This window comes from Equus przewalskii, chromosome 29 (assembly GCF_037783145.1).
Source record: "Equus przewalskii isolate Varuska chromosome 29, EquPr2, whole genome shotgun sequence".
In the NCBI taxonomy this organism is placed as follows: Eukaryota; Metazoa; Chordata; class Mammalia; order Perissodactyla; family Equidae; genus Equus; species Equus przewalskii.
The window spans coordinates 36,810,292-36,838,128 of NC_091859.1; the positions used below are offsets into that span (position 1 = coordinate 36,810,292).

The window sequence follows — 27,837 nt, forward strand, 5'->3', positions numbered from 1 at the left end:
CCCCGCCGGAAGTTATCCAGGGGCTTCCAGAGACCAGTCACCTCATTAAGAAACTCCAGGATGACCGAAAGGTGCTTGTCAGGAATAACAGAAGATGCTCCTATCACCTCTGTCACTTAGGAAAGTTCAAAACCCTTTCAGAGGCTCTATGCCAGGAACTGGGACAAAGACCAAATATGTTTCTTATTATTATTCAACGTCACAGAGTCAGAAGACCTGGGTTCCAACCTCGACATTTATTTGTTGAGTGACTGGCTGAACTGGAGTTTCCTGCTTTATAAAATAAGGACGATAGAACACCCATCTCACCAGGTTATACGTGAATGCCGAAAAAGCATCCAGCAAGTGCCTGGCATACAGGAGGTGCTCAATGTGTGTTTATTATCTTTAAAAAATTGAACTGTAGTCTGAATGTAAGAAGCGTCAGCGCCTACCACAGATCAGGTCCCTCCACGGCACCTCCTCTCATCGTCGTGCTCGTTCTGCCAGGTTGATCACACAGAGGATGCGGAGGCTCAGGGAGGGGAGGTGGTTTGTTCAAGGTCACACCGGTGACAGGATACGGGGCAGGGATTGGAGTGGAGTAGGATGGGCTCCAAATCCTAATTCTTTCCAGACTCTTCCTCTATTAATAGACCAACCACCTAGCCCGTCCCACCCCCCTTCACGGCAGAGACTGCTTACAGTCTCCTGGGGCCCAGCTCCCATTCCTTCTTTAGTGACGGAAACTGTTTGTAGCCGGGCATATTGTGGCTCAGTCTGAAGCCCGGGTTTCCTGACCTCCCCTTCAGCTAAATGTGGCCATGGGTTAGGTTACAGCCAATGAGATGTAAGGAGAAATGTCACGAGGAACCTCTGGAGAGCTTCTTAAAAGGGAAGGGAGATTGCTTGCAAGTAAATGTTTGTTAATTAAAAAAAAAAAAAGAGGAAGAGAGGTGCCATCTTCCCACCTTCCTGCTGGCTGAACTCAGACAAAATGGCTGGAGCTCAAGCAGTCATCTTGGGCCATGTGGAGCTGTTGGTAGGACAGCAAGATGGTGAGTCAGCATCCTGGTCCTAGACTGCCTCCCCCTCCTCCTTCTGAATCATCAGCTCTTTTCTATGAAGCCTTTCCTTCAGCATTATACTGGCTCAAGTTTCTCTGAACCTAAAAGAAAAACCCTCCCTCAACCCCATGTTCCCTTCCCTTCCTCTTCCAGTCCACCATGGGGGAAGAACCGCCTGCTCTCAAGGTCTCCATTTCCCAGCCATTCATCAACTCACTTCATCTGGGTTTCTGTCCTACCGTCTGCCTGAACTGCCTGGGCCAACGGCCTCCAGACAGCTAAATCTGATGGACTTTCTTTAGCTGCCATCTAACTAAGTCTCTTAAAAGCATCTCAGTTGTGGGGCTGGCCCCGTGGCCGAGCGGTTGGGTTCGCGCGCTCCGCTGCAGGCGGCCCAGTGTTTCGTTGGTTCGAGTCCTGGGCCCGGACATGACACTGCTCATCGAACCACGCTGAGGCGGCGTCCCACGTGCCACAGCTGGATGGACACACAGCGTAGAATGTACAGCTATGTGCCGGGGGGCTTTGGGGAGAAAAAGGAAAAAATGGAATCTTTAAAAAAAAAAAAAAAAAAAAGCATCTCAGTTGTTGCCCAGGCCCTCCTCACCTTGGGCTCTGTGTCTCTCCAGCGGCTGCTTCCTCAATGTCTTTGCTGGCTCAGTCTCTGCTCTGAGCTCCAGTCCTCTCCAACTAAGGACTGATCTGACTGCCTTTCTCGCATGTCTCAAAAGCACCTCAAACTTGGGGGCCGGCCCCGTGGCCGAGTGGTTAAGTTCGCGCTCCGCTGCGGCGGCCCAGGGTTTCACTGGTTCGGATCCTGGGCACGGACATGGCACCACTCGTCAGGCCATGTTGAGGTGGCATCCCACATACCACAACTAGAAGGACCTGCAACTAAGATACACAACTAAGTACTGGGGGCATTTGGGGGAGATAAAGCAGAAAAAGAAAAAAAAAGATTGGCAACAGCTGTTAGCTCAGGTGCCAATATTTAAAAAAAATTTTTATAAAGCACCTCAAACTCATCATGTCCAAGCTGAACTCATAATCATTTGCTCCTCCCTCCCCCCAAAACTTGCTGTTCTCGCCAGAAATCTGGGGGAATCTTTGACACATCATCTCATCACCACCCACAACCAATCCATGACCAAGCCCTGACAACTTGGTCTCCTGAATAAAGTCCACCCACTGCCATCAGACAACTCAAACCACTACTATCTCTTGCCTAGAACTAATACGACAGTCCCGTCTCTGCTTCAGACCCCCTAAACATCTGTTTTGTATCCAGTAGTCAAAGGGATCTTTCTACCAATGGGATCATGCCCACGGCTTGCTCAGAAGTCAACAACTTCCCTTTGTCTCCCAGATGAATAGCTCCACTCCTGCCTGGGGCCAGCAAGGTCACAGCGTGACCCACCCCCTTCGTCTCACTCCCCCTCACTCCCCCTCCATCTGTTCCAGCCACAGCGGCCTTCTGTGACACAAATGCTTCTGGAACCCACATACTCCCTCTTCTCGGGCTTCCTAGCCCCGCCTGCCCTTCCCTGTTGCCAGTTAACGCCACACTCCCAGGCCACATCATAAACTTCTCCTCCTAGCACTCAGCACCACTTGAAAAGACTTATGCATGAAAATGTTGTCCTCCCCAATTAAAATGTTAGCTTTTGGAGGACCTGCCTTGCTCGCTGCTTCACCCATAAAGGGCCAGGCACAGTCACCCAAAGAACACTTACTGAGCGAATGAATAATTCACCCTCTCCCTACCCCATCGTGTTCACAGTGAACCCTAATCATAAAGATTCAAAAGAACTCTAATCCGGGGCTCTAGGAGCCCCACCTCAAAAGCATCCTGAAGAAAGTACGCAAATATGCGCGAGCAGCAACGACGTCAAAAGCCTCCCCTCCATCTCCCACGAGAGGACAGGGCGAAGAGCGCGCCTGCGCACAAGCTACGCCGCGGCCCCCTCCCGCTTCGGCCGTGGGGTGGCGCTGTGCGCATGCTCCCGGGCAGCGCGGTCCTCCGCGACGGCTTCAGGTCGCTCTAGCCGCCCTTCTCGCCTGCTCTGGCGGGAGGCTAGCGCGCCGGCGGGGGTCCCTCCAAGATGGCGGCGCAGAGGAGGAGCCTGCTGCAGAGTGTGAGCAACCGACTCGCTCTCCGGGCTGGGGGCCGGGAGCCCGAGGGGACCTGGCGGGTGCAGACGCAGCCCTTCTCCCTCGCGGGTGTGGCCGCCGCCCTCCCCTCACCGGGCCAACCCCGCGTTCCCGAGGCCGGGGGCGCGTGCGGCCCCGCGAGATCCGCGCGTGCGCGCTGCCTGCCGTCCGTCGGGGGTCGGCTCGCGGTGCCCGCGTCCCCGAGCGTCAGGGGCGCGTCGAGGGTGGGCGCGCTCGGAGCCGGAAGGGGCCGTGGCGCGCGGCCGCGGGAGGGCCGGGCGGAGAGCCGGCGGGCGATGAGCGAGATCCGAGTAGCCGTCGCTCGGGTACCGGCTGCCCTGTCGCCGGCTGTGCCAGTGGCTTTACGTTTCTGAGTTTGACTTTCATAACAGCCCCAGGATAGGTGTTGTATAATCGTTCCTGTGTACAGATGAGGAAATCGAGGCACAGGAGGTGGTGGTTTGCCCAAGGCCACACAGTGGCAGAGGCAGTCCAGTTCCAGGAGCCCCCTGAACCTCTGGCTCCACCGAAGGAATGGCTGGAGCGGTGGCGGCCTGGGTTCTGGTGCTGGCTCTGACTCAGTACGCCTCCTCCAGCCTGTTTCCTTAAAGGTGAGAGCCGGCAGTGGGAGCATTGTCTCGAGACTCACTCTTACCCCCAGTCTGGACCCTCATGGGTTTGTCATTGGTGTCTCCAGCCCCTCCATGCTCCTAATGCATGTGCACGTAAATGCACACGCACGTTGGCACCATGGGCCCATTCTGACTTGCCGGGGCAGGATGCGGTCCCCTGGGTCCTCCCCAGACACCGCAGTCTGTTATACTTGTCTGTGGCCTTGTCTCCCTCCTGTATTGGAAAGTGATAGGGACTTGTAATCGACAATGAGAAGTGTCACCAGCACCTACCACCTCTGGGTTCTGGGCAGTCAATAAATGTTTGTAAGATAATGAGTAAAGCATTTGTAGCCAGGCCTAGTGCTTGGCTGTGGCCTTACAGAGATGCAGCAGACATTGGTCCTCCTGCCCTGGAGGGTCTTGAAGCATCAGAATTAGAAGGTGGGGGAGTGACCTGCGCTGCTGCATACCGATGAGGAGCTTTTTGTAAACTCTGAAATTGCTCTTCCACGACAGCATTTCCCAGGTCTTCTGGTGGGAACAGCTCTCTTCACCCGCACACCTTTGGCTACCCCTGTAGCTGGGCAGGTCAGCCTTGTCGTTGAGTTGATTAGATGGGCCTGGCCCTCTGCTTTGTAAGCTCCCAGAGGGCGCAGCCCCTGCGTAAATGTCCCCATTGTAGTAAACATTCCAGAAACACTGGCTGGATTGTGGCAAATGCTGGAAGTGGTAACTGCTCTAGGCCGACTTGACTTGCTGAGGAGAGTGGCTGCCAGCTTCCCTCCCTTCTAGGTGTGATGGATCCCAAGGGACTCGGGTTAGACAGACGGTGAGCTTTACCAGCTCCAGAATGTGTTCCTGGGTGGTGGTGGAATCTTTTAAAGATGGGCTAGTTCACTGTCAGCACATAGCATTTGATGGAAGGGTAAGGAGATGGCAGGGATGTCATACAAGGCCCCTCCCAGCCTAATGATGATCAAGACATCCCTGCCCACAGCGTGTCGAAGTGTCCAGGTGGTGTTCGGGGCTTGCTGACCTGCCCTTCACTGTCGTGAGTCTGGTGAGAGGAGCTCACATGCCATCATTCAGCAGATGGCTGTGAGGGCTGCTAGTCTGTGGTTACTGCGCCTGGGGATGCGAAGATAAATAAGGCGGGTCCCACCCTCACTGCGTTTGCAGTCCCGCTTGGGAGAAGGAGCCGCGTACCACAGCACACTGCGTGAGGCGCTCTAGGGTCAGTGTGGAGGGGCTGTGGTTGGCCTGGTTTGGCCGGGTCAGCGGAGGCCTGCAGGAAGCCTGGAGGCTTGCTGACATGGTGCTGGGGCCAGATGGCAGAGCGCTTCGGGGAATGTCATCCTGAGGAGTTTTACCTTTGGTCCCCAGGCTGTGTGGCACCTTAGAAGGTCTTTTGAAGAGAAGAAGAGCTTTTGAAGATGACTTGATGTGTTCACAAGCACTTGGGCCTTCAGGCCTGGACAGCAGAGTCCCGTATGGCCTTGGGCAAGTCACTTAACATCCCTGAAGCCCGGTTTCCACTACCGAGAGGACTCCCAGGAGTGTGCTTAGTATTAAATGAGCTAACTCGTTAGGCTCCTGGCCTGGTGTGGTCACACTCCAGCTGTGCAGTCCACCTTCAGTTCTGCTATGATGAACGCCTGCCGTTCATTCCCTCAGTGTCACTGAGCACTCACGATGTGGCAGGCACTGTGCAGGTGCAGGGGACACTGACCTCCTGGAGCTTATGAATAAAGACAGATTATATACGATATAATAGTATCCATTGGGGCCGGCCTGGTGGTGCAGCGGTTAAGTACACCCGTTCTGCTTCGGCAGCCTGGGTTTCGCCGTTTCAGATCCCAGGTGCGGACATGGCACCACTTGGCAAAAGCCATGCTGTGGCAGGCATCCCACATAGAAAGCAGAGGAAGATGGGCATGGATGTTAGCTCAGGGCCAGTCTTCCTCAGCAAAAAGAGGAGGACTGGCAGCAGTTAGCTCAGGGCTAGTCTTCCTCAAAAATAATAATATCTGTGATATGAGATCAGGTGGTGCTGTGAGGAAGAAGAGTCTGGAATCACGGACAGAATGTTGGAGGGGCTGTTTTAGACAGCGGTGAGGGGAAGACCTCTCAACCTTTGATGAGATGACGTGGGGGGTGTGGGAGGGAGTCTTCCTGTCTACGGGATGCAAAGGCCTGTGGGGAATGTCAGGGAGGCCTGTGTGGCAGGAATGGAGCTCGTCGGGGCCGTGGTAGTCGAGGTCCCAGGGAGCCTTGCGAATGCGGGTGTGGACTTTGGTTCTGTTCTAGGTGTGATGGGAATGTCTCAGGTGGTTTGGAGTGGGGGCCTGATGCAGCCTGCCTTGTGATTGGAGAAGGAAAGGAGCCCTGCGTAGAGAAGCGTTTGAGGGGCGCTCCACGTTGTCCGGGCGTTAGAGCCGTGGCAGAGGAGTGGTGAGGGGTCCCGGGTTCTGGCTGGGTTTCGAAGGACTGATAGGATTTACGGACAGGTGGAGTGTGGGGTGCGTGACAGGAAGAAGGGTCAAGAAGGACTGCAGAGTTTCAGTTGGAACAACAGCGGTCCCCTTTACATGCTTAGGGAACCCCGGAAGAGGGGTACCTTTGGGGCTGGGAGAATCAAGAGTTTGGTTTGGCCTCTACTACTGTTATGTGCTTAATTATAAAAAGGAAATCAAATTTTTTTAACTTGGACATAGCCTGAGCAATTATATCTGTGAAATCACAGATGCTGGCTATATATTTTTTCTAATGTACATTAAAGTAATAGGTACCCATTAAAATAAACCATCATTAGGCCGCCACCTACGACCATCTCATACGCTGTCAGAATGGGGTCCAGCTGCTCTGGTGCACAGTAACGCTCCGCAATCATTAGTAGCTCCTTTAAGAGTGTATTAGGACTATATTTGTGATGAAAACATAGAGGACCTTTGATGAAAACCCTAGTGGGAGAGGTGGGGGCCAGGAGTGGAGTGGGTCCCAGAGCAGTGGGGAAGGAAAAGGGGGTCATTCAGAAAGATAGGGATGGCAGGAGGCAGCGGGCGTTGTTAGCTCTTTGGAGAGAAAGAGCCGCTGCCCCCACCCGGAGCCATCTTCCTGGGGGCGTTTTTCTCCCTCTCTGAGCTTCCTTTCTGCCTCTGAGGAATTCGGGTGCTTTCACCACAAAAACACTCGGCCTTTTCATACTATGATTTGATATTCAAGCTGTGGCCTGAACTCGGAACCGGGCTTTGTCCACTTCTGCCCAGGAGTTTGGGATGAATCTCTGTGGGGACTGTTACGGACTCTTTTTGTGTGGCGTGGTCACATATGTATATGAGGGGCTAACGCTTAAATATAGGTGCACAAGTTGTTTGTAATGCCCTTGACGGGTTAAACACAATCAGATCACTCTAGAAACTTTTCATCCCGAAATATGAATTTCGGAAACTCCCTCCCACAATCAAGTCAGAATTAGGCTTTTTGAAACAGCCTTCTTTCTTACATATTTCCTGTTAAATGTCTTGTGAGAAATTAGCTCGTAACCCATCAAAGAGTGAAGGCGGTCGGCACTCACTCTGTGTGTGTTTACGCGGCTCTGTGATGAGGCTGTGCTGAGCGCCAGACGCCCCCTTCTCAGCTTCCCGGCCGACTCACGACTCACGTTCCCGGGTGCTCAGGCGCCACTTGCTGCTGGTGCTGGCATTTGTGGGCGTGGGAGAAAGTGTGCATCAGCATGGGCAGGGGTGGGGAGGTGGGTGGCTTGTGTGAAGAGAAAGTATATGACCTTTCCGAAAATTCTTCAGAATGTGGAGGAAGGAAGCAAGAGACTTGGCAGTCTGGTGGGTTTTAATAGACTCAGCCCTGGACGCGTGGTACGGATGATGCCGAGGAAGGTGGAGCGAAGTGGGAGCATATGATGACAGTCCACCTGGCACAGCAGTGTGCGTGATGTCCGGGCCACTGCTGAAGTCAGGGAGGACCCATCACTGCCACATTCCCACCCGGGTAGAACCTCCTGGAATTCTCCAGCCACTTGTTATTGAATGTCTGAGTGCTGTGGGGACTGCATTCTAGGCCAGGCCTTCCACTGAAGGAGCACCCATAAATACATGAGAAATGGTCCGTATGTCACTGGGGCTAAGACACTATTAATTATAAGGACGCATGGTTTTATGTACTACTAAGAAAGAAAACTCACTGCTAAGTAACTTGGGACCCACCAACTTCAGAGATACTAAAATGTTGAAAATGTGTCTTTGGATCAGTGAATAACATAGCTAATTAACAATGCCAGGCTGCAACAGGGGAGGTGCCCCAAGGCCAGACGGTGAGTGGCCAGGGAGCTGGGTGCCCACTACGCACGGGAAGCCCCCGGGGGTGGGTGTCTCGGGAAGGGGCCCCGTGGCCTTGGGCAGTACCTTGCAGCGTCTGGGACACACGTGGTGAGGTGGTTGGGCGTGGCGTACAAAACTTGCCATTCCATGAGGAGAGGTGGCATGCCTCCCAGTTCTCGCTCAGAGTCTCTGATGAGATCAAGAGGGAGACTTGGTTTGGTCCTAGTGTGTCCTTGACACCTTTCTGAGTCTCGCTGATCTCCCCCCCGAGACAGGGCTCCAGCTCAGAGCCTGCAGCGGGCCGTAGTTTCAGCTAGAATTCAGTAAGTTTGCTTTGTTTTCGTTTTTTGTTATCTTCAAGATATGGCAAGTAATACTGGTTTTCCACTTATAATACTGGAAAAGTTTACATTCAAAGTGAAATCATTTGAGTAAAAGCAAATGTGGCCATTTAAAGAAGAAACATGAAGTGGATAATTTCTTGAAGGTGGTGAGTGGAGGGTCGAGTTTTGGGAAACAGATGGATTTGACCAAAATTGACTAGGGCCTGGGGGGCGGGTCGCACTGCGGAGGACAGTGGGGGTGGGGCGGGTGGGGGCGGGTGCCTTCTTCTTTATTTTAGTAGCGAGCCAAGTCAAACTGGCTAGGAACTTAATGTTTAAAGAGAGCCCGTGTGAAATAAGTAGAACCGTGCTCACAAGGTCCAGGTATATAAATAGCTGGTCTCTCTTCAAGTGTGTGCTTGTCTCTGCGGCTACACCTCAAGGGTCAGCAGCCTCTTCGTTGGAGGCTCCAGAAATACACTGGGCTCTTCAAGTAGAGCAGACCTTTGCTGGAGGTGTCGCTTCCCTCCTGTGTTCGCTGTGGACACCTCCTGCCAAAAGTGGGTTAGCTTCCCATGCTGTTTGCCCTGGTCACGGTTTTTAAAAAATCATCTGGAACCCTGTATAGAAGGCGTTATCTGTCCAAGATAGACAGCTGAGTGAGATTGTTCATCTGTCAAAAGGTGAGATTCAAAACTGTGTCAACAGGCTAGACGGCTGGGATGAAAGCATTAAGATAGAATCTGACCGATATAAATCTAGGTTTAACAAGACCCTCTGCAGGAGTGTGGTGGGGGGAGACTGACTTGATAGCACTTCAGAGGGAAAGACCCTGTTATTTTAGTTGACAGCAAGAAGGAATTTTTATGTGGAGGGTACAGGCCCATCATTTCTTTAAGTAGATGAAGGCTGTTGATTTTTGTGTGTTGATTTTCTGTCCTGCCACCTTACTGATTTCTCTTATTTGAGTTAGTTTCTCATTAATTCCTTAGGGTTTCCAGGTGCTATCATATCAACTGCAACCAGAGATGACTGTCCTTCATTTTCAGTTCTTATGCCGTCCTTCTTTTCTCTTACCTGATTGCGTGGGCTGACACCTCCAGTCAGTGTTACCTGGTGGAGATAGTGGGCATCCTTGCTGTGTTCCTGATCTTAATGAGAACGCCTCTTGTGTTTCCCCACCAAGGAAGGTGCTGGCGTTAGGACTGACTGAAGTATACAAATAATGGCATGTTAAGAAAGCGTCCATTGATTGCTGTTTTCTTGAGTGTTTTTTATCAGGAATGGACAAAGACTGTCCGTAAGTAAACAATAGCATTAGAGTCCATACCCAGTGACCAGAACACCAACTGCTAGTTAATAAAATAATATATTTCCAAAATATTATGAGCTCAACATCATGAAAATCAGATTTCAAAAAAAGCACTTAACCTTGTGGACGTATGCAGACACTGGTCATAAAGACTCTGAAGAAACGAGGCGCTGGTTCAGTAGACTGACCACTGTCGCACGCACACACGGTTTTTCTAATTTGGGAGAGCTTGTTGGTCCCACGTCAGCTGGCGTGGCTGCGGGAGTGAGCAGGGCGTTGGCCCACTCCCAACAGCAGCGTCGTGGGCTCCCACCGTGGATGCTTCTAGATGAACTGTTCCAGGGCACCGCACACTGACGTGGCAAGTCCCTCAGTCATCTGTTTGAGTTCCTTTCCTTCTTTGAGTGGGCCCATAAGTTGCTTGGGTAATATGTATTTTTTCTGGAAAGTATGAATTTCTTGGAACGATGCGAGTCCCTGGAAGCCTGTCCCTGTGCCCTGTGGGCGTGAGATGCTGGCAGGGGGCTGCTGTGATTGCAGTGTTGATGGCGGTCTGCATCGTGGGCGGCACGTTGGTATCGCTCATCTCCTATTAGAGGACGAGTTCGGCCCGTCTTAATCTCGTTTTTAATCACAGGATTCTGGAAAGTATAAACGTCTCCTCCCGTGCTTTGAAACAGTCGTGGCACTTCAGGGTGCTGAATATTGGCTTCTTGGCCCGTCTTTTCAGCAGGGGGACATGGGATGCCCCTGAGCGGGGAGATGCTTTTGTGCATCTGCCTAATCTTATGCTTAATTCCATTCTAGTTAGAGGCAGGAGACAGACCCTAGAAAGGGAGCTTCTTTTAGAGATTTATTTGCCGGGTTGCCCGAGACCTGTGAGGTCCCTAGCGGTGGAGGCATACGAATCAGATCTGAGACCTAGGGGATGATCAGCAGCAGATCAGTTCCTGGAAAATAATTCATTCCTTGGCAATGGACTCCTTTCAGTGGCCCAGAAGGCCCGACACTGTCCCCTCTTAGGCACACATGCGCAGGCATGTGTACGAACGTGTAGCAAGCCACTTTCCCCTCTGCTCGCTACCGAGGCCACACTCGCTTTGTCCTGCTTCCTTAAACCTAACACGCTTTTTTTTCTACATCAGGGTCGTTGCACATGCTGTTCCCTGTGCCTGGAAGGCCCCCCCCACTTTCTGAGATGACCACTGCTCTGGAATCATTCGGGTCGGGCTCAGAGATCACCTCCCCAGAGAGGCCCCTTCTCACCACCTCATCCAAAAGACCCTGCCCGTCATTCTGTCCGTTACCCTGATGTATTTTCACCGTAGCACCGACCCCTGTCTAAAATTGCCTTGTGTATTTATTGTATTACATGCTGGAAGTCTCTCTCTCCCTAGAAAGGAGGCTTCAAATAAGGACCCTCTGTTGTTCTCTCCACCGTGCCCCCAGTGGGGATAATGCCAGGCTGGTGTAAATGCCCAGTGAATATGTGTTGAATAGATGGATGTATTAACGGAATATGCTCTGCATAATGTCATACGTGGGTTCCAAAGACTTAAGTTCGCATTTACGTTAAGAGAGACACTTATATTGCTTTAAAATGAGACGAGTCAAGGTTAGAGTTAGAAACAATTTTGTGTTACTGTGAAGCAGTTTTTCTTTTCCTGTAGCTTTGACCTGAAAGTGTTACGTGCCTGGTGTCATCAGAGGCTGAGCGGATTTTCAGCTCTTAATGCTGTTTCTTTTCCGTTAGTATGTTTTGGTCATATTTTCTGTTCTCGAAGGCTACTATTAGTAGGCATTAGTAGCTTTTTAGCTCTTGTGGTGAATTGTGTGAATTTAAAAACAAGTCTTATAAAGAAGACGTAAATAACATAAATAAGTTGAAGGACATACTATGTTGATGGATTGCAAGATTCAACATCGTAAAGATGTCAGATCTCCTCAAATTGATCTATAAATTTAAAACAGTGGGTTTTTTTTAAAGATTTTATTTTTTTCCTTTTTCTCCCCAAAGCCCCCCAGTACATAGTTGTATATTCTTCGTTGTGGGTCCTTCTAGTTGTGGTATGTGGGATGCCACCTCAGCGTGGCTTGATGAGCAGTGCCATGTCCGCGCCCAGGATTCAAACCAATGAAAGACTGGGCCGCCTGCAGCAGAGCACGCAAACTTGGCCATGGGGCCAGCCCCAAATTTAAAACAGTTTTGATCAAAACCTCAGCAAGATTTTCTTATAGACAAGGTGATTGTAAAATGTATATGGGAAGGCAAAGGAACTGGAATAGCCAAAACAGTTTTGCAAAAGAATAAAGTTAGAGGCATCACACTACTCGATTTTAATACTCACTATAAAGCTACAGTAACCAAGAGCATGGAATTGGTGGAGGGACAGACACGTAGATCAATGGAAGAGAATAGAGTTCAGAAATAGACCCACGCGAGTATGATCAGTTCATTTGTGACAAGGGTGCAGAAGAAATTCAATGTAGAAAGGATAGTCTTCTCAACGAGTGGTGTTGGAACAATTGGGTATCCATGTGCAAAAAAAAAAAATTTTACCTAAACCTACTTTATACATAAATTAACTCAAAATGGATCACAGACCTAAATGTAAAATGTAAAACTATCAGAAGCAAACGTAGGAGAAGATCTCTGTGACCTGAACAGAGTTCTTAGACGTGACACCAAAAGCATGAACCCTGAAAGGAAGAAAATGGTACAATGGATTTTGTCAAAACTAAAAACTTTTGCTATGCAAAAGGCACTATTAAGCAAATGAAATGACAAGCTACAGACTGGGGAAAAAATTTGCAAATCACATATCCAACAAAGGACTTCTTCTCCTAAGTATATAAAAAACTCAGCAGTTGGCAAATAAGCCAACTCGGATGGCACATAAGCACGTGAAGAGATGTTCACCGTCACTGCTACCATTAGGGAAATGAGAACTAAAGCCTGGATGAGGTACCCCCGGTGACACACCTCTTAGAACGTCTAAATTAAAAAACAAAGAATACCCTGTAGCGGGAGGATGTGGAGCAGCCGGAACTCTTGTGCGTTACCGATGGGCGTGCAGACGGTGCTCCGCTCTGGAAGGGTTTGGCAGGCTCTTGTGAAGTTGAACGGCAGTCTCCTGGGTACTTGCCCTAGAGAATGAGACGGTACGTTCACACAGACACCTGCCCGTGAATGCTTATAGCAGCTCTCTCTATAACTGCCAAGAACTAAGACCAGCCCGTTTGTCCTTCACTGGGTGAGAGGATAAACTGCTCCATCCGTGGGATGGAATGCTGCTCTGCAGTGAAAGGGGACACCCTGTGATGCACGCAACAACCCGGCTGAATCTCGGAGGCAGAGAGTCATCATCATTAATTCGGGTTAACAGTGCTGAGTGAACGAACACAGTCTCAAAAGCTTATGTACTTGAAGACCAGGAGAATGGTGGTGGCTGCCAAGGGCTGGGGGGAGCGTGGGGAGTTGTTTAGCGGGTGTTGAGTTTCAGTTTCACGAGATGAAAACAGTTACGGGGATGGCTAATGGTGACAATTCACAGCAGCGTGAATGTATTTAATACCACTGGACTGTACACTTAAAAATGATTAATTATGGTAGTAAATTTTCTGTTATGTGTGTTTTACCACAGTAAAAACGTTATATGACATTCTTGAAAGGACAACATGGCGTGAGCATAGGTCTGTGTGCCAGGGGTTAGGGGAGGCTGTGGCTGCGGCCGGGCAGCCCGAGAGCGGGTTTGGGCTCCTGGGGCTGTTTTGCTTCTTGGCTGTGACGTGGTTACATAAGTCCCTATGGGAGTTAAAATTCGGTGACCTGCACACCAAAAAACGGCAGTTTTACTATATGTTAATTTAAAAATAAAAAGAAACTCCCACCCCGTGTAGAAGTGCAAAGCTCAGAATAAAGTGCTAGGATAAAGGCAGCATAAAAGCAATTGCCATGAAAAAAAGCCGTAGAGGTGCTCTCTGTCGGTATGTAAATAAACAGAAGAGGAAATTGGCCACAACAGCTAACCACAGGCTTTTTACATATCTGATTGCAAAAGCCCTTAGAAGTGGTTTTCACATCCTTTTCTGAGGACTGTTACTGCCAACGTGCAAGAAGTTGTGCTCACTGTTTGTGCTTGTTTAGTGTTTCAGTAAAGCTTTCAATCCAGACGTTAATTATTCTCCTTGAAATTGAACTGTGATTCTCCCAATTACATGTGGTCCTGGGAAGGCGGGGGGCAGGGTGGGGCGCGGCGGGGAGGCGGGGGGCTTCAGTGAGAGGCAGGGGGTAGCCCCTGGGCCTTGCGTCCGAGTCATTTCTGGGGCTTTAAAAAATGCAGGTGCTCAGAGTGCACCCTGAGGAGATTCAGGAAATTCGGAATCTGTCTTTGGACTGGGGCCTGGACGTGTGTGTGTGCGCGTGCATGTGTGTGTGCGTGCGTGTGTGTGTGTGTGTGTGTGTGTGTCTCTCCTTGGTGATTTTACCGAACAGCCTGGTTTGAGATCTGTGGGGTGGAATGTGGGAGTCAGCCAGGCAGGAGCAGTGAGGAAGCCAGGTGTAGCAGGAGTACCAGAGGGCTGTCAGGCAAGCCTGCGGAGGGTCTTCCTGAAGGAGGACTTCCCGGAGGTGGTGATTCCTGAGCCGGAGTCCCGAAGGACAGGAGAATTGCTAGACAGGGACAAGGAGGGTGTTCCACTGCGGGGGGGGGGGGGGGGGGGGGCGGGGGGCGGGGCGCTGCAAGCATGTGGTACTGGTGAAGGGTGTGGTGGGGGCCAATGGGAGAGGACACCAGGGTAGACTGGAGACCAGGGGGTGGAGGCCCCAGTGCCAGGGAGAGTGACTGAGGCTCGCTTGTCAGTCAGTTGGCCAAGGCGCCGTCTTGGGCCACCTGGATCGGAGTGCACCTGAGTCTGCACCTGCAGAGTGCGTGCCCTGAGCGGCACCTGGATGAGACATTCTGAGGGGGAGCCTGGAAATCTGCGGTTTTAGCCAGTGCCTGAGGGATTGGAGTCAGAGCCACTGCAGTGAGGGGGGGGGGCCCAGTTTTCTCCGAAGAGTTTTCTTCATTTGTGTGTGTCCCCCTCTCATGTTTCGTAACATAGTCACTCCTGGGGACCTGCTGAGCCTTGCGGTGGGGAATTCTGATCTTCAGGTTGCTAGGGAACAGGTTTATAGACTGGCCATCCAGGCATGCAAACCCTTCTGCAGGTGTCTGTTGATTACAAGTGTCATCGTTTTCCAGAAAGAAGGGGAGCCCTCGGTATGGGGCTCTGGGCCTGCTGGGTTTTTGTTGAGGAAGAAAAAGAAGGTGAGGTGGGGTTTGCCTTGGGGGAGAGAGTGACGCTTCTTGGTCTCCTGGTGTCTCCCCAGGAGCAGCAGCCGAGCTGGACAGACGACCTGCCCCTCTGCCACCTCTCTGGGGTTGGCTCAGCCTCCAACCGCACCTACTCTGCTGACGGCAAGGGCACCGAGAGTCACCCCCCGGAGGACAGCTGGCTCAAGTTCAGGTGAGAGTGCCCACGGTGCTCTCTGGGCATCGGAAGTCGCTTCACAGGCAAGAAAAGGCAGCGGATTTGCACCAGTCTCCCATGGGGTTTGCCAGTGAGATGTGGCCCGTGGGAGGTGGTCTGCTGGTGTCCCTTCCACGTCTAGACCTCAGGGCAGCTCAGGGCCTGTTACACTGGGGGCAGCGGGCATCCCAGAGGTCATGGCCAGAGTGAAGTGATGGTCAGAGTGGGGGGACCCAGGTGGGCACCTGAAGCCACAGCTGCTGTCCTCCCGGTCCCTCCTCGTGCCCCGGGCCCTGGCGTCTCTCCTGGGAGCCGGTCTCAGACCGCCTCCTGCCCTCCCTCTGTAGGAGTGAGAACAACTGCTTCCTGTACGGGGTCTTCAATGGCTACGATGGCACCCGGGTGACCAACTTCGTGGCCCAGCGGCTGTCCGCGGAGCTTCTGCTGGGCCAGCTCAACGCCGAGCACACCGAGGCCGACGTGCGACGCGTTCTGGTGCAGGTACTGGGGCTCCGGCCGCGGACCGCGCCCTGGGAGCATCGTGTCACCCGGGAACTCGGCCCTGCGCTGTGAAGCGCGGGCTTAGCCAGAGCTGGTCTGAGGACCCTGCCAGCTTCTCTCTGCAGAGGAGCTGACTCTGGGAGCCTCTCCCAGCGGCAGGGGCTCCCCACTTCCCGAGAGTCCGGGACTGGCAGCCAGCAGCAGGCCTTCCCGGTGAGGGGTCGGCTCTGGGGGAGATGCTCCTGGGGAAAGGGAATTAGGGACGGAACCCTGGGCATAGGGGTGCGGTGGGGGGGCTGGGCCCTGCTAGGAACGAGGTGATTTAGGGGACCCCTTCCTCCAGGTGGGCTTCAGCACTCAGCCCGAGCTGCTGCAGGCGCCCTGGGCCTGCACCTCACGGCTGCTGCTCATTTGCCGTCTGTTTCTGCTTGCTGCTGCTGCTTTGGGGTTTTTCCTCCTGGCATCTCCTTTTGGAAGTGTCCGGAGGCACTTAGTTCTAGACGGGGAAGATGGGGTCCTGGTCCTTGGAAACTGTTCCCAGCCGTTCTCCTGCCTCAGCATCGAGGGCCTCAGCACCCTCTCCGGCCCCAGGGCCCTGTGCCAGTGATTCTCAGCTGGTCCCCTGGGAAAGGCAGCAATGTGACCAGCATCGGACCAGCAGGACGCAGTGATGACACCAGTGGTCACTGATCTAGACTCACTCTGAGCCGTGTGCTAAGTGCCCAGGGGGCGTCATCTCATGCCCCTTCAGAGCGGTGCTCCTCTGCTCAGAGACGACGAGACCGAGGTTGCCCAGCTGAACCCACCCCAGGGGGTCTCACTGCAAGCCTCCTGGCTCGCTGGCCACTCTCAGTGCCCCTTGGAAGGCCCCGGCCCCCGGGCTGAAGTCTTTGTCAGCCGTTGCTCTGCAGGAGCAGCAGCGCCTGGCGAAGCCTTGTGAAGCCCCCATCACGTGAGGACCTGCGGTTAACACAGTTCATTGCTATTAGTAGGGGCGTTTCAGCATCACATGGGAAGGGTGTTTTGAACCGGCCTTTGCCCTGACCCCTCTCCCCGTCCCCTGTCCCTCCAGGCCTTCGATGTGGTGGAGAGGAGCTTCCTGGAGTCCATCGATGACGCATTGGCTGAGAAGGCGAGCCTCCAGTCCCAGCTGCCGGAGGTAATCTCCCCACGGCCCAGCATTGCTAGGAGCAAGGACTCAGTTTCTTGTTACTCCCAGGCCATTGGCACAGCTGGGCCAGAGCAGCAGGAGTCAGGGGGACAACAGCTCCTGACTGGGGGACGTGGGAAGCTGTGGGTTGCCCTCCGAGGGCCTCGCTGGCCCACTGTGGGCAGCTTTACTCTGAGGCTCAGTGTGGCGTGGGCCATGAAGGGTATGAGGAAAGGCCATTCCAGGTCTGTCCTCGACCTGAGTCTGTCCACAGCCTCGTCACCTACCTGCGCACGTCACCCACCAGCACTGTCAGAGCCCACAAGACAAGTGAGGTCACCTCCAGCTTTCTGGAAGAGGCCTCTCGTGGGGCTGCCACGCAGCTTCCATCCTGGCCGGGCCCTCCACTCCTTGCTCTGTGAGGGGGGTGCGTTGGCAAGATGGTCTCCAAGGACCCGCCTGCTCTGACCCCTGCTGATGGCTTGTAGGGTGTCCCCCAGCACCAGCTGCCTCCTCAGTATCAGAAGATCCTTGAAAGACTCAAGACGCTGGAGAGGGAGATTTCAGGAGGGGCCATGGCCGTCGTGGCGGTCCTTCTCAACAACAAGCTCTACGTCGCCAATGTTGGTGAGCCGCCTGCCTGTCCACGGCCGGAGGGCTGAGGGCGAGGTCAGCCTCAGGGTCCACGCGTTCTTGGGGCAGTCTGCTTGCCAGACATGGAAGACTTCCAGCCTGAGTCCCCTGAGGCCGCTGGGTGTTTCCCCGTCCCTCCACAGGAGTGTCTCCATCCCAGGGGAGAGTGTGAAGCGAGGGGGAGGCAGGCGTCCAGGCTTCAGTCCCCACTCTGCCCCGACTGGCTTTCGGCCTGGGCGAGTCATGTCCCCCCGGTCTCTTCAGTGGCTTCCTGTTCTGGGAGAGGTTGTCTGTCTGGCTGTGGGAGACGCACTCGGTGCCCCGTGGAGGGCAGCGAGGTGGGCTGGGTGTGGACTGGAGCCTGCGGGCCGGAGGGGTGTTCCGATCTGTGGGCCCCGACAGGGCCGGACCCAGGATGCGCTTACTGTGGGAGCTCTGAAGAGACCCCACTGGTGACGGCCTTCCCTCTCTGCCTCCTTCCCTTAAGATTTCATTATGGAAAATTTTCAAAAATGTATAAAGTCAGAGACAATTGCGTTTAGTGAAGCCGCTGTGCCCATCCCCCGCGTCCACAGTCAGCACCTGGGGGCCAGTCTCTCGGTTCTCCTGCAGCCCTTTGTCCCCACTTGTCAGGAAGCAAACCCAGACATCGTGCCATGTTACCTGTAAATATTTCAGTGTGTCTCCTGAGAGAAAAGGTCTCTTATTAAAATCCTAATCCTAGGATGACACTGGAAAAGTTGAGCCTAATTCCTTACTCTCATCAGCTCTCCCTGAGTGCTGACTCGCCCCCGGGGGCTGGGCCCATTTTCTTGTTCATTTCAAGGATTTCCATGGGTGAGATGCTTTTCTCTGTCCTCTCACGGCCTCCTGTCCTTCCCATGCGCAGTCTTTGCTCATCCACTCAAATTCTGCTGCAGGTACGAACCGCGCCCTTTTATGCAAATCCACGGTGGACGGGCTGCAGGTGACACAGCTGAACGTGGATCACACCACGGAGAACGAGGATGAGCTCTTCCGCCTCTCGCAGCTGGGTGAGGGGATGTGGACGGGGCTCCGTGCGAGTGGGGAGGCCGACCCGGGCCTCTCCCTGTGCTCCCTGCTGGTGGCTGGTAGTTGACAGGCTGTGACCTTGGGCTTGGGCCTGGCCTGCCTGGGGTTGAATCCCATCTCAGCCGCTTGCTAGTTGGCGACATCTGGGACTCTCTCAAGTTTTCTGTGAGGATGATAGTAACACTGCCTCAGGGTAGGATTAAAAGAGTTAATGTGTGTAAAATGCTTCCAAGCGTACCAGGCAAGTGACAGGTGCTCACTGTTAATTGGTGGAGACTGAGAGGCCAGAGAGGTCCCAAGATTCCAGCTGCCACTTGGCCACTCCCTCCCCAGGTAGCCGGCAGCCCAGCCGTGGGAGCAGCAGAGAGGGGGCCGTACTGGGCAGTGCTTGATCCTGTGTGGAGGAGGGGCTCCGAGTGAGGGGTGGTCTGATGGGGTTGGGGACTGGGGGACTTTGGATTAGCCGCTCTCCAGGGCGCCCAGTGTGACTACATTTCCCGTTCAGTGGGTTCTCGTTGCCTTGCTTCCTTGGATATGTCTGTACCCCCTTCTTCTTGTTCCTCTTTGTGAACAAGATCTGGGATTGTCGTGTGCTCCCTCTGCCAGGTCTGGACGCAGGAAAGATCAAGCAAGTAGGGATCATCTGCGGGCAGGAGAGCACCAGGCGCATCGGGGATTACAAGGTCAAGTACGGCTACACCGACATCGACCTGCTCAGGTAGGAGGCCGGCCCTGCTGCTCCCGTTTGTTTGTAAGACCAGAGGGCCTGGGGCAGGAGCAGATTGAGGCTCTAGGGGCAGAACAGGTGCAGCCAAGGTAGAGCCCAAGGGGACTCTTTCTTCCTCCTGAGAGGTTGGTGTGAGGCCCCGAACCCAGCAGGCCAGGAGCTAGGGTCCCGTAGAGCCACGGTGGCAGGCTAGGCTGAGGTCAAGTTGGGGAGCTGGGCCAAAGCCGAGGGCAGCAACGGTGCCACAGGGCCTGGCAGGAGAGGCCAGGGTGGCGTGGGCTGCCTGGCGTGGATGGGGACTGACTGAAGGCCTGTTGGTCAGTGCTGGTGTGGCTGGGGCCAGGGCAGAGGTGCGAGAGGAGTTAGCCCTTCGGGGTGCCCCCTAGTGCTCTTGGCAGCAAATGGGCAATGATACACTTGTGAGCTGTCATTGAGCCAAGCCTGTGCACAGCTCTTCACACATGTCCTCTTACTCAGTCCTCGCTCGGGCCCTCCGAGGTGGGACTGTTACTGTCCCAAATGCGTTTTCACATGAGGAGGCTGAGACATGGAGAGGTGAGGCGGCCTGCCTGGTCCAGGGTCGGCAGTGGCCGAGGCAGGACTCAAACCCCAGGCAGCCTGAGTGCAGCCCGTGTTCTTAGCCAGCGGCTCAGCTGTGTGAGAATGGTGACTGGGAAAAGGCGCGTGCATCTCTGTGTGTGAGATGCCATCTCGGGTCTGAGAAAGCACGTACTAGAACTCCCTTCTCTCACAAGATTGAGGCTCTTGAGTTGGAGCCTGTGTCTAATTGGTGGGGCTCTGTTTGCTGTATTAGGAAGGACGTTTGTGGTTTAAAACAATTCCGACAGCAGCGGGGGTGCACAGTGAAAGTCTGCCTCCTGTCCCGAGCCGGGACGCCTTCTCTGGAGGCCGCTGGTTTCTCGTGTGTCCTGCCCCAAGGTTTCTGTGCGTGTGTGTGTGTGTGTGTGTGTGTGTGTGTGTGTGTGTGTGTGTGTTGGGGGTGGGGGAGGGGTGGGCATCCTTCCCAAAACAGCCACAGATGCCATTTAGTGTCCCCAGCCTTCTTCCCAGTGCTCTGCGCCTACTGTTTTCCTCATAGGCGCCTGTCCCTCCCTGCCCGCACACCTGCAGTTGGGGCTGGTGGGGTTCTTGGGAACAGCTAATGGGATTCCCCTGGTGGCAGAGTCAGCACTCACCTAACCGGCCCTACCGATGGACCCTCAGGATGTTTCCAGACTTCTCTCTTCCCAATACTGGTGCCAGGAGCATCCTCTTTTGCTGGCCTCCGTGTGCCCGTGCACATGTTGGAGCTCTGACCGTACTGGCTGTGACAGGGCCTCAGGAACCATCCTTGTGCAGACAGGGCGGGTATGGGGGTCTGAGTCAGCTTGGACACTGGTTTTGGAGGAGCCCAGGAGGATGGGCTTTTAAAAGAGAACCCCTCCCTCCTGCCGGACCACCCTTCCCAGGCTCTGTGGACAGGAGATGCAGAAGGGGGCCAGGATGGGACATTTGACCTTTGCCCTCCTGACCCCGGCTGCCTCTTCGCTTTTCTGGCCCTCTGACCTTTGTTTTAGTGGCTGCCCTCAGAAGACAGGTGTGATTTTCTGGTTTTCTCTTTTCCTCTTGTCAGATGTGTGTTTTATTTTACGTTCTGGGTGTAGATTTTTCTCCTCAGCGGAACGCATGTCCCCAGGGGCCGTTCCAAGCACAGCTGTCCCGTCCGCGCTCTTCCCACAGCTCTGCCAAGTCCAAGCCGATCATCGCGGAACCTGAAATCCACGGTGCGCAGCCCCTGGACGGGGTGACTGGCTTCCTGGTGCTGATGTCCGAGGGGCTGTACAAGGCCCTGGAGGCAGCCCACGGGCCTGGACAGGCCAACCAGGTGAGCTGCGCCGGGCAGAGCACAGCTGAGCAGCCTGCAGGGTGGCGTGCTCCCCTGGGACCAAGCTTGCCCTCCTGCCCAGCTCCAAAGTGCTCAGCGCCCCTGAGGGCTCTGACTCTCAAATGCTGTCTGGGTTCAAAGCTGGGGGAAGAGAAAGCCCAGCACACCAAGGACACCTGCCGCCCGAAGGCCGTGCTCTCCCTGCCTTGAGGCTGTCTCAGTCCCTGGGCCCTGAGCAGGGCCGAATGGGAGAGAGAGAGATGGCGGTGAATTTCCGCGGCACGCCTTGCTCTGGAGACTGTCGGGAAGGGCCCTGGCCCAAGGAGGGGCACCCAAAGGGGTGTGGCCTGGTACACAGAACACAGGCCATTGAATCCTCCGCACATCCAAGTCCCGCTCCACCACTTCCTTCGCATCCCTGAGCTGCAGATAATTGAGTTCCTTCCTCATCTCTCGGAAGGGTGATCACATCTGCCTCTGGGACTGTGGGGCGGGCCAGGTGTGAAACACGCGGGGCCTTGGTGTCCCCCATCAAACACGGGCAGTGAGCAAGGCTTCGGGGCCGTGCTACAGGGGTGATCTTGGAGGGAGGCTGCCCGGACCAGACCTTGGACCGCTGGGGCGGTCGGATGAGTTTGGGTGTGTTCCCTGTGATTCTCATGGGAGGGTAACCTTTCCTGCTTTGTCCTTTCTGATGCAGAATTAGGAGGAAAGGGCCCTGTGTGCCTGGTCCTGTCCGCTGCCTGTGGTAGAGGTGCTCCACCGGGTTTGCCTTATGGTTCCTTCCAGGAGCCTCGTAACAGAGCAGGCGGGGCTCACGGCCACATCAGGTTAGGGGGCTTGGGTCACAGAGTTCAGGGTCTTGCTGAGGTGACATGCTAGTCAGTGATGGAGCTGAGCCCACCCCGGCCGGGCCCAGGTCATGTCCTGTTACCTGCTCCTGCCACCATGAACTGGTGGCCAGCCGTCACGGAGAGGATTCTGTTTGTGTTTTTGATCTTATCGTCACTGTGACTTTATTCTCTTTTCTTTGGTCTTCACGATAGAATTATCCAGTGGCTTCTAGTGGCTTCTAGAGTATATCGGCCAGTGGACTTCTCTGAGGGCAGGGACCCTGTCTTCATTCTGTATCCCCAATTTCTGACAAAATTGGCTTATCACAGAATACAATGAGTTTGTTCCAAGAAAGGAAGCTTAATGACAACTATGGTTTATGCAGGGCTTTTAGCCAGCTCGAGACTGCCCTCACGAACCTGCCCTCAGGAACCTGCTCTCACGTGCGTTGTTACTTAATCTCCATAATAACAGTGAGGTGGATCTTATCCCCCATTGTATTGGTATGGGAGCCAACAATCAGATCACAAGGTCAGTCCTTTTCTAATGAGAAAGTTCCAGAAGGATTATCCTGAACACCTTGAAAAGCTCAGATTACAGGTTGACTGGTGGGGCTTCCTTCACCTGCTTGGCTGGTGGCCCCAAGTGTCCTGTGTGGGCGCTGCAGTTGGGGCCCGCAGTCCTGGGCCCCTTGTCCCTCACCAGGCTTTGTGCCCTGCCCCAGGAGATCGCTGCCATGATTGACACTGAGTTCGCCAAGCAGACTTCCCTGGACTCGGTGGCCCAGGCCGTGGTGGACCGGGTGAAGCGTATCCACGGTGACACCTTTGCCAGCGGCGGGGAGCGGGCCAAGTTCTGCCCGAGGCATGAGGACATGACCCTGTTGGTGAGGAACTTTGGCTACCCACTGGGCGAGCTGAGCCAGCCCACGCCGACCCCAGCCCCAGGTACGTGTGCTGTGCCGACAGTCTGCCGCCTGGGGACGCCTTCCTGGGCCGGGGTGGGCGCAGAGCGGCTGAGGCGATGGCCTTGCTGCCTGGGATGGAGGGGGAGGGGGAGGCCTGGCTTTGAGTATTCTGACCTGGGCTCTCTGAGCTCCGTTTGTCGTCTCCTTTTGTCTGTGAAGTGAGGGTACCACCACCTGCCCTGGCACCTCCCAGGGGCCTGAGTGCAGGGTGCCTGCAGGCTGTGGGCTGCGTCATGGGGACGGTGGCTGAGTGCCAGCACTATACCCATACATTTCCCTTGTCCTCATTAACAACCCAAAGCCAGGTGGCACCCTGCTTTTACAGAAAGGGAAACTAAGGCTCTAGAAGGAAGAGACCTGGGTGAGATGGTTCATGTGGACAGAAGGTCCCCTGAAGCCTGGCTCTGTCCCCCAACCTTGTCAAGTATAAGGGGGAGATGGCCACTTTCTGCCTTTTTTTTTTTTTTTTTTTGAGGAAGATTAGCCCTGAGCTAAATCTGCCACCAATCTTCCTCTTTTTGCTGAGGAAGACTGGCCCTGAGCTAACATCCATGCCCATCTTCCTCTACTTTATATGTGGGATGCCTGCCACAGCATGGCTTGCCAAGTGGTGCCATGTCCACACCCGGGATCCGAACCGGCAAACCCCGGGCCGCCAAACCGAACTTAACCTCTGCACCACCAGACCAGCCCCAACTTTCTGCCTTTTTAATTCTGAAGTCAAGTTGCTCAGGAGGAGAGGCAGTCGCTCTTTTTTGTGCTGAGAGCTGCTTGGTATCGAGACCCTCCGATCCTGGGCCTGCGTGTCTTGGTCTTTTTTCAGACAAGCAGGCCTTAGTGCTCCAGCCTCCACAGATGGGCCTGTTCTCCCATGGACACCAGGGTCACTGGAGTTTCTCTAGCCCGTTGTTATTGCAGCTGTTTTTGTTGGGCTGGCCTCCACTGGGAGCACACTTGTCCCCTTGGGTTAGAGCTTCGCGGGAAGCCAGGTGGGGAGCCTTCGTGAGGCAGCACAGCACCTGACGCTGCTGCTCGGAGCGCCACCTGTGCTTTGCTGCGAGAGGAGGCCCTGCCTGGCCTGGGAGAGTCTCTGCTTTGGGCACTCCTGAGCTGTCCCCAGGGAGCCCGGCCACCCTCCCCGCCTGTCCTCTCTGCCCCTCAGACGCCGTGCCCAAGGGCCCTGGAGCAGCCTGTTCCGGCCACCCCGGGGTTCCCCCGCAGCCGCTCCCTCTGGCCCACCACTCTCTTCCCCTCAAAGCCGCAGGAGGACGCGTGTACCCTGTGTCCGTGCCTTACTCCAGCGCCCAGAGCACCAGCAAGACCAGCGTGACCCTGTCCCTCGTCATGCCCTCCCAGGGCCAGCTGGTCAACGGGGCCCACAGCGCTTCCACCCTGGATGAAGCCACTCCCACCCTCACCAAGTAAGCCCTCCGCCAGCCCCAGCCCCGCTCAGGCCATGTGCTGGACGGCGCCCCCGGGTCTCACCTCTCAGATTGCCCCCTCCACTCCTGGGGAGGCCCCCAGACGCTGGGGCAGGAAGAGGCGGCATTGCAGGTCCCAGCGGCTCCCTGCAGCTGGATTGGGAGGGCCGGAGGTGCGGGCCAGGGAGGGTGAGCAGGCCGGGAGGGTCAGGCGGCTCAGGTTGGCAGCCCTCGGGCCGTATTTTCTTGCGAGTCCTGTGTGTTAGTTTCCATTTAACAGGAAGGTTCCCCTCCTGTTCTTTTGTCTTTTCTCATCTGGGCATGTGTGACGTCGAGTGGCCTTCCCATGCCATCTGTGCTCGAGGGACATTGTTTGGCCTGTACCGGCTTGTCAGAGCTAGTGCTCTGACTAAAATGTCAGATTTTAGCTTTGAAGTGAATTCTCTAGTTTAAGGCAGGGGGAGGAGTGGAGGCAGCAGGGGTTCTGGAGCCTGGGGCTGGGGCGAGCAGGCCCCCTCCCCACGGCAGACCTGCCTGACAGGTCTGCTGTCCAGCCCCCTTCCCTTCTGTGGAATGTACACCCCCACCCCCACCCCCCCACACCACAGGGCCAGGATCTGGTTTCCACATTCCAGCTCTGCACAGAATAATAGGGATGCCACACCCAGCCCACTCAGAGGATGTGGCCAATCGGAAAGGGCACGGAGGGGGGCAGTTGTGCTGTTTCCCTCTGCCTCGCTGGGGCCCTTCTCTTCTCCCTGCCCCCATGCTGCTCCTGCTGCTCCTGCAGCACCACCGAGGCCTGGAGGGGCCTGCCGGGCAGCCGAATGACGGGCATCCTGAGCGAGCGCAGTAGGGGTGGCCTCCCTCCCCTGCGGGCTGCCCAGAGGAAGCCACCAGCTGTGTCCACAAAGTGTGATAGCTGAGGTCCCAGACCAGGCAGGAGAACCAGCCATCCTCTGTGTGTCCAACTCCCCGGGACCCCAGACAGCCCCTTCCCTCTGGCCTGCATCTGGGCGTCAGCGGCGCCCCGCCAGCTGGCCCGGTGCTGGGGGTCTGCAGGACGGCGGGCTACCGGGGAGTTCCTGGCTGGTACGTGCTCTGACGGAGGGTGGGTTCTCAGGGAGCTCTGAGGACTCAAGCTGGTGAGAGAGACGTGGCCAGGAGGGCGTAGGAGGAGGGGCTGCTGGGAGAAGATCCCTCGCCCCCCCTCAGTCGCTGAGGTTTGAATTAGGCTAGACGGGACAGCTGGGAGTAGATGGCCCCAGCGCAGCCCTGCTCCGGGGATGGACGTGCTCTGTGTCGTCCGCAGGAGCCCCCAGCCGTGCGTGGTTGTGGAGCACTGGAACTGAGGGGTCCATTTTATTCGGTTCTACTTCAGTTAAATACCTGCATTTAACTATGGCTTAAAAAATACGTGTGACTTTTCGTCTGACCCTGGGAACATCTGCTCGGGCTGGCTCTTGTAGTCGCCTTTGTCAGAGAGGCCTGTGGCCCGAGGAGCTGGCCGAGGTAGGGGCCTCTCTGTCCCCAGGCTGGAAGCCAAGGCCCCTGACTGACTCTCCCTGTCATCCCCGCAGCCAGAGCCCGACCCTGACCCTGCAGTCCACCAGCACGCACACCCAGAGCAGCAGCTCCAGCTCGGACGGGGGCCTCTTCCGCTCGCGGCCTGCCCACTCGCTCCCGCCCGGCGAGGACGGCCGCGTCGAGCCCTACGTGGACTTTGCTGAGTTTTACCGCCTCTGGAGTGTGGACCATGGCGAGCAGAGTGTGATGACGGCACCGTAGCCCCAGCCCGGATTCAGCCTGAGCAGGACCTCGCATGGGGATGAGGGGCCAGCTCTGGGGCAGGAGGGGCCGTTTCCTGCCGTTTGCCTGCGCCGAGGGGCCGCTGGGAGCCCAGTCCTCAGCCGGCACTGTGTTCTCACCCCACAGCTCTCAGAGGCGCCAGCGCAGACTGGAGCCCTGGGATGTACCTTGTCACGCACAGAGGGCTGCAGGCCACTCCCTCAGACATCCTCAGCCGGGACCATCGCCATTTCTCAGAGCAAGGGACACGGGTGCAGAAGCCGTGCTGGCTGCACCCGCCGAGTGGTGGGGTGAAGAGGCTCCTGCCACCCCACACACCCCAGGCCCGGCAGCCGCTGCTCTCAGGGCCACCCCTGTCCTTCCACCACCTCCCTTGGAAGAGCCTGCAGCCACTGCCAGCACCCCGTTCACCACTGGGTGTGTCCCCCCTTTCTTGTCCAGCCTCCGGAGCGGAACCCCAGCTGGCGTCTGTGCCTGTGATGCCAGCTCCATCGCCGGCCCCGGCCTGGGCCTGCCCAGGTCGTTTTCAGTGGCAGACGTTCGGGAAGACCAGGGAAGTGTCGGGCCTGGGATGGCTGCAGAGGGGCAGCTCAGGTGGAAGGGACCAGAGGAACCTGGTCCCGGAGAACCACTGGACCTAGAGTCCCCCGCAGGCTGGGCTGGGCCAGGCTGGGATCCCCAGAGCCGGGGTGCAGGAGAGGGGGCTGTGCCTGCACGGAGCGGGCCACGGGCCAGGAGCGAGGACTCTGAGTTGGGGTGAGCCTTGCTTTCCCTCCTGGTGCTGGGGTGGCCACAGGCTGGGGAGTCACTGACATGAAGGACCTTTCCCAGCGAGGCTGAGTCTTTGCGACCTCCAAGGTGACAGACAGGTTGTGAGTCAGGCTGGAGGCTCCTGTGAAAGATGGAAGAGAGGGAGGTGCTCCCGAAAGGAAACAGGGTCTCCAAGACCAGCTCTCTGGATAGTCGACGGCTTTAGTGATGTACACTTTTTACAGACACTGAGGGGCTGGGGCAGGCTGGCCCAGGCCCCGAGTGAGACCATTTCACATGTGCACCCTGCCTGAGTGGGCCGGGGCTGTCGGCCAGATTGCTGCTCCTGATCCCAGAGGACAGAGCAGGAGGCTCACGGTGTACCCACGGCACGGGGCAGTGTGGAGCACAGCTCAATCCATGCCCTCGCGTCAGTGTCCGAGGCCCCCGGATTCCGCCGCCCCTCCCCAGCCCCCATCCTCCTGCCCACAGGGCCAGCCACGGCTCACCAGGGACTAGCCGCTGTGTGGCCTCCTGTACACTGGGACTCTGAGAAGTCAAAGGCTGGTTCCCAGGGCCCAGGGCTGGTGTCCAAGGGAGGCCGCGGCACGAGCCGAGGACAGTGCGTCTCAGCAGGGCTCCTCTCCCTCCACCAGGAGCCCTCTCTGTTCTACGGGTGAGCGGATTGAAATCAGTATCTGAGGCTTGGGAGCAGGGGGAGTTCTCCAGGAATGTCTCCAGGATGCCGTTTGGTCTCTAGAAATAGAATGACTTTTTTACCGCAGTGAAGACGTAATAAATGGTGGCGTTACA

The 27,837-nt window shown here is 55.5% G+C and overlaps 1 protein-coding gene and 1 long non-coding RNA gene across 2 annotated transcripts; one reads left to right on the top strand and one right to left on the bottom strand.

The window, feature by feature from the left end:
• The first annotated feature begins 3,026 nt into the window (after positions 1-3,026).
• Positions 3,027-27,837, top strand: TAB1 (TGF-beta activated kinase 1 (MAP3K7) binding protein 1). The gene is made up of 11 exons (XM_070600390.1): positions 3,027-3,181; positions 15,155-15,291; positions 15,642-15,795; positions 16,868-16,954; positions 17,434-17,572; positions 18,499-18,612; positions 19,238-19,349; positions 21,099-21,243; positions 22,802-23,024; positions 24,303-24,465; positions 26,046-27,837. The coding sequence occupies exons 1-11, from the start codon at positions 3,149-3,151 to the stop codon at positions 26,251-26,253; spliced, it is 1,515 nt and encodes a 504-aa protein (XP_070456491.1). The 5' UTR covers positions 3,027-3,148; the 3' UTR covers positions 26,254-27,837.
• LOC139080329 (uncharacterized) lies at positions 12,350-26,046 on the bottom strand. The gene is made up of 4 exons (XR_011534769.1): positions 24,530-26,046; positions 20,555-20,708; positions 12,799-12,927; positions 12,350-12,480 (listed from the first exon to the last, which is right to left on the bottom strand). It is a non-coding gene; the product is annotated as an uncharacterized lncRNA (long non-coding RNA).

Bases quoted from the DNA above. Each gene is read 5' to 3' on its own strand.
- TAB1 (XM_070600390.1), top strand. From the start codon at position 3,149: ATGGCGGCGCAGAGGAGGAGCCTGCTGCAGAGT. The intron at 15,292-15,641 runs GTGAGAGTGCCC...CTCCCTCTGTAG, and splicing joins GACAGCTGGCTCAAGTTCAG to GAGTGAGAACAACTGCTTCC. The intron at 21,244-22,801 runs GTGAGCTGCGCC...GCCCTGCCCCAG, and splicing joins GGCCTGGACAGGCCAACCAG to GAGATCGCTGCCATGATTGA.